At 42.3% G+C, this 6,112-nt stretch overlaps 1 protein-coding gene across 1 annotated transcript in view; it reads right to left on the minus strand.

The window, feature by feature from the left end:
* Positions 1–5,369, minus strand: part of LOC137523089 (phospholipase A2 inhibitor gamma subunit B-like) — an 83,199-nt gene extending 77,830 nt beyond the window's left edge. The window contains exon 1 of the mRNA XM_068243298.1: positions 5,278–5,369. Coding sequence (XP_068099399.1) covers positions 5,278–5,332 — 55 coding nt within the window. The 5' untranslated portion in view covers positions 5,333–5,369. The remainder of the gene's footprint in view (positions 1–5,277) is intronic.
* Positions 5,370–6,112: the final 743 nt, after the last annotated feature.

The raw sequence follows: 6,112 nt of genomic DNA on the forward strand, positions 1-6,112 counted from the left end.
ATATCGACTGACCCCTCCCACCCAGGCAGTCGGTTCTTCAAGCTCCTCCCACTGGGCCGCCGCTACAGGGCCGTCCCCACCAGAACCACCAGACGCTGGAGTACCTTCTTCCCCCAAGCGGTACTCCAACTGAACTCCAACTGACCCCTACAGGCCAGCTTGTTGCTTGTGAAATGCATATTTCCCTTGATTGATTGAATGCCTCTTACCATGTTTTTCTTTTTTCATGTTTATGTAGCCCACCCTACGCCGTATGTATGTAAGTTTTATGTATGTATGTACAAACGCCTTGCCATGTGCTCCAAAAACAATTCCGGGTATGCCTCTGGCATACTTGGCGAATAAAGCTGATTCTGATTCTGATTCTGAATACAATGTGCAGATGCAGTGAAAGGTACTGACTGCTGGTATAATACAATGTTCAGTAACACAGGTGCAGCGAAAGGTATGCACTGACTGCTGCTATAATACAATGTGCAGTCACACAGGTGCAGTGAAAAGGTATGCAGTGACTGCTGGCGGTATAATACAATGTGCAGTCACACAGGTGCAGTGAAAAGATATGCACTGCCTGCTGGTATATAATACAATGTGCAGTCACACAGGTGCAGTGAAAGGTATGCATTGACTGATGCTATAATACAACGTGCAGTCACACAGGTGCAGTGAAAAGGTATGCAGTGACTGCTGATGGTATGATACAATGTGCAGTCACACAGGTGCAGTGAAAGGTATGCACTGACTGCTGCTATAATACAATGTGCAGTCACACAGGTGCAGTGAAAAGGTATGCAGTGACTGCTGGCGGTATAATACAATGTGCAGTCACACAGGTGCAGTGAAAATATATGCACTGCCTGCTGGTATATAATACAATATGCAGTCACACAGGTGCAGTGAGAAGGTATGCAGTGACTGCTGGTAAATAATACGATGTGCAGTCACACAGGTGCAGTGAAAAGGTATGCTAAATACGGGTAGCACAGTGAATTGCAAGAGCCGTATTTATTGAAGTTGGCCTGCACCATGTAGTCCGAAAAAGAAATTGGTCCTCCATGCCCGTGAAATTGGACAGCACTGAGTTAGATTATAATAAATATTTTGAATTAGCTCTGGATCCGTGGTCTATCTTTTTGTATGATTACATTACATAAATATTTAGCTCATGCAAAAGTGGCCATTATGCCGCACCACAGTGCACCACAATGAACACAGCCTTATCGATCACAGGATACTTTAAAACCATTTTAACCACATGTAAAATATAACTCTACAATAGTACAAACATATTAGTAACATATATCATCAATAACTGAACTGTAGCTGAATTTTTTTAACTTCCATGTGCAGCTTCTGAAACTACCTTTTTTTTTCAGGAAGCTTACTAGAAACCAACCAAGTCCAAGGTTTGGTGTCCAAAATACCCATAATTACAGTGCATGCCTTTAGAGATGGGAGTACCTGGATGTTTTCTATTTTGTTTTAAAATTAAATAAAAAAGATATTAGAATTTAAAAAAAATTAGAGATGACCATAATAATTCTCAAATTTATCTAACAAAACAAACCAAGAAGAAAGTAAACATTTGTTGCCTCCCTTTTCACCCCACCTAGGTGGTTGAGCAAGCTGGCTGCAATGACATCTTTTGTCCACAGGGAGGGGTTATCCCACACATCTGGAGTGGTGCTGGCAATGCACACGTATAAAAGTAAAGCCAATCTAAAACCACCTTGAAAATAAACTTTAGATATTCATCCATGCAGAGAGAATGCTCAGGATCCCATAGAGCCTTCCTGGTCTTCTCGCCGTGCCCTCGGTCCCACCGTGAAAGCAGTGGTGGGCCGAAATGTCGCATCGAAATTCGCATTTACGCATCGTAATTGTAATGCTAAATTTCAGGGAAAATCGTAATTAATTTTGCATGTATTAGTAATATTTCAAAATTTCATGTAATTTTTGCGCAAATTTGTGAAATTTTGTGCCGACTTTAGCGGTTAATAGTAAAACCCGCATATATGCTATTGCTACCAAAATTGGTACATATGTTAAGGAGAATCGTAGGTACAAGTCAAAAAAACATAGTTTTTGAGAAAATCGATTTTAAATATGCAAAGAAATATGGTTTTTAAACTATCATTTTTAAGTTTAAAAAACATTCCCCTTTTTACCTCTGTCTTGCTCTCAGAAGCCATTTTCTGCTAGGAAAGTGTTTTATAGTTGGAATTTCTCATCAGTGAGGGTCACACTGTAGTCACTTCCTGTCTGAGTCAGGACTGAGTCAGCCACTTACATACCTGATATTTAACTCTTTCAGGCAGAGAAAGAAAAAAAGGAACACAGCCTAGTTATGTGTGTGCTTAGCACTGTACATACCCATGTCTATCTCATCATGTCACATGTCACTTCGGGTATCCTTTAGCATATGTAGCAATTTTAGTGTCACTACCTTGTATGGGAGCTTTGCTATTCGCTGCCAAAGTCGTCACAAAATGACGTGAAAATTACTCGAAATTTTAGGCAAAATTACGAATCACTATAGGAAATCAGTTGAATTTACAAATCGTAATTACGTATAAGCGTAAATGTGAACATTTACGAGAAATTTTGTGTAATCGTAATTAGCTGATTCATCACTGCATGAAAGTCCGCACCTTCAGGACTCCTGGAAAGCAGGGCCGGATTTGTACATGTTACTGCTCAAGGACCACTGTCACCAACTTCACTGCCCACCCGCCCCTTGTTTCCCATGTCCTGTGCTGTTCTCCTTGTCCTGCAATATCCTTCACTGCCGCTGACTGGGTCTGTGACCGCTGCCATTTACATCTTTGACAATTTAACTACTTCAGTTTGCCAGTGGCTGCCTGCCCCTTGCTTCCTGGTGCCCTATGTCACGGATTCGCCTGCGCCACCTGTGCAATCGCATAAAATTGAGCATTCAGTTCTGGGCACCACATTACAGGAAAGATATTGCAGTTTTAGAGCAGGTGCAGAGACGAGCAACAAAATTGATACGTGGGATGGAAGGTCTCACTTACCAAGAAAGGTTAGATAAACTGGGTTTATTTAGTCTAGAGAAAAGACGCCTTAGAGGGGATCTAATTAACATGTATAAATACATCAGAGGGCAATATAATAGCTTGGCGGATGAGCTTTTTGTCCCTAGGCCTTCTCAAAGGACTAGAGGACATGATCTGCGCATGGAGGAAAAACGTTTTAGCCATTTATTTAGGAAAGGGTTCTTTACAGTAAGAGTGATTAAGATGTGGAATGCATTGCCACAGGAAGTCGTTATGGCAAACTCTATACCTGCATTTAAAGGGGGCTTAGATGCTTTCCTTGCGTTGAAAGACATCCATGGCTACAATTACTAGGTAATGCCTAATGATGTTGATCCAGGGATTTTATCTGATTGCCATCTGGAGTCGGGAAGGAATTTTTCCCTTTAGGGGCTAATTGGACCATGCCTTGTAAGGGTTTTTTGCCTTCCTCTGGATCAACAGGGATATGTGGGGGACGGGCTGGAGTTGTACTTTGTACTGGTTGAACTCGATGGACGTATGTCTTTTTTCAACCAAAATAACTACCGTATGTAACTATGTAACAAAGCATGAGTTGGAGTATTTGCTTAAAGAGGAACTCCAGTGATATGGCATAATGAAAAACGTGCTTAATTTGTACAATAATTATTTTGCCAGCATTTGCCGATTGTAAAATCTTTCCTCTCCCTGATTTACAATCTGACATTTATCACATGGCGACATCTTTACTGCTGACAGGTGATGTCTGTGGAAAGAGATGATGCAATTTTAGCAGTTGTGAATAGCTGTTATTTCCCACAATGCAGCAAGGCTCCCACAGTGTGATGTCAGGACCACTGATCTCTCTGGCTGCAGTGGTGTCTGACTCACAAACCTGAGACAAGCATGCAGCTAATCCAGTCTGACTTCAGTCAGAGCACCTGATCTGCTGCATGCTTGTTCAGGGGCTATGGCTACAAGTATGAGAGGCAGAGGATCAGCACGACTGCCAGGCAATGTGTATTGTTTAAAGTGGACCTGAACTCTTGCATAGGACAGAAGGAAAACATAGAAAAATGCACCCAATGGGCTTGATTCACTAAGACAAATAGCATGCCTTATCAGAGATAACACGCCCTATCAGAGTTGACACACCTTATCAGAGTAGCATAGTGAACTTATGCCGACTAATTGGCAATGACGAGAGCTCCACTCGTCCTGCCCTGAGCCCCTGCAGGTTCATAATCGTAACGCTCGCTATGCTACTCTGATAAGGCGTGTTATTTGTCTTGGTGAATCAAGCCCTGTGTGTCTTTGGGGAGTTTAGCCTGTCTAATCCCCCCTCATCTGCGACTAATCACAACTGTAATTTTCTCTCCCAGCTGTGTCAGCTGGCTGCCTCGGCAGAGCAGCTGATTTGTAAAACACGGGATGTTAACCCCATGTCTGCTTCCCTGAAAGCAGGAATAAGACACACTGCAGACTTATTGCAGGAGTTATATCAGCTATAACAAATAAATATTTTTCTTTAAAGGTTAATATGCTGCTGCTTATTTTTTAGAGCAGAGAGAAAGTTCTGAGTTCCACTTTAAAATTAAATAAATGTCAGCCTTCATATCATTTCAGGTACTCTTTAAACAGCTTTACATTATGAAAAATATATATATATTTGTATATATTTTTTTTTTGGACTTTTGCATGTTCTTAGCATCTTGAATCACTATTGCATTTCAATAATATCAGCATTTAAAAAAAAAAATCTTATTTAGTTTGTAAATAAGATTTTAAAGGACCATTATTGCGAAAAAAAAGTAGGCAGTTAAAATCTGACAGCACCAACAGGTTGTGGGCCAGTCCATCTCCTCATGGGGGATTTTCAGGGTTTTGTTTGTTTTCCACAGCAGTTTCTGAACATCAGTTTAACTGCCAAAATAGTAAGATACCAGTCAGCCTCCCTACTCACTTGCACACTACATTGTCAGTTAGATTTTGCAACTGCTGTTTAGGAAATGCTTTTAAAAACAAAGAAAACCCTGAGAATCCCCCATGAGGAGATGGACTGGCCCAAAACCTGTCAGTTCTGTCAGATTTTAACTGCCTATTTTTTTTTTTTGCAATAGTGGTCCTTTAAACAGAAAATAATCAGCATGAAATGATGAAAACACAGTTATGATAGCAGCGTTTTTGTTTCCTCGCCAGTGGAGAATGCGCTGAGCACATGGCAGAGGCGAGGCGAGGACACACCTGCTCAGGTACTTACTTGCAGTGAAGTGAGATGGGAAGACCAGTATGGAGAGGAGGAGAGACAGAAACATGATGCTGCTGGCTGAGGATGCTGCAGGGACCACGCTGTGTGCTCTGAGCAGTCTGTGTTGTGATTCTGATTTATTTTATAACAGGGCGTTGGCTTCATGAGATTACGCCGGAGAGCCACTCAGACGGGAGGAGGGGGGGGGGGATGAAATGGAAGTTGCTAAGAGCTACTTACTGGGCTGGATTGCATCAGGCATGGCCAAGCTGTCAGAGATGGCCTGAAATATGTGTTATGTTATTGTGGTCAGAGAGAGAGAGAGAGAGAGAGAAACACACAGAGTGCAGAGATGGGAAGAATCAGCTACAGGAAAGCAACAGTTGGATCTCCATTCTCATCTGGATTAAATCGCAGAAGAAAAAAGAAAGTTATTAGAAATGTTAGTCATTATGTCAGGACATTATGGGGCCCCATGGCGGGAGACGTCCGTCCCCCCCCCCCTCCGGAATCACTGTGCTCCCCCCGAGTGCCCCCCGCTCAGTAACTTACAGCTAAGGGCCTGTTCAGACTATGCGCGTTCCTAGACGTTTTCAGGGAACGTGTCCGGGTACCAAATACGCATAGAAACGGCTCCTAATGCTTTTGAATGGGCTAGTTCACATGTATGCGTATAAGACGCATACATTTCTTATCCGCATTGCTGCACGCAGTTCTGTGCGTCACGCATAGAAACAGACGCAATGAAAGTCTATGGACGCGTATCAAGAACGCGTACTATTGCGTTTTTAGCGTACGTTTCTCTCTGCGGTTCCCATAATTCTTTTTTTTCCCCCGGGTCACGTGT

This window comes from Hyperolius riggenbachi, chromosome 6, assembly GCF_040937935.1.
Source record: "Hyperolius riggenbachi isolate aHypRig1 chromosome 6, aHypRig1.pri, whole genome shotgun sequence".
Classification (NCBI taxonomy): Eukaryota; Metazoa; Chordata; class Amphibia; order Anura; family Hyperoliidae; genus Hyperolius; species Hyperolius riggenbachi.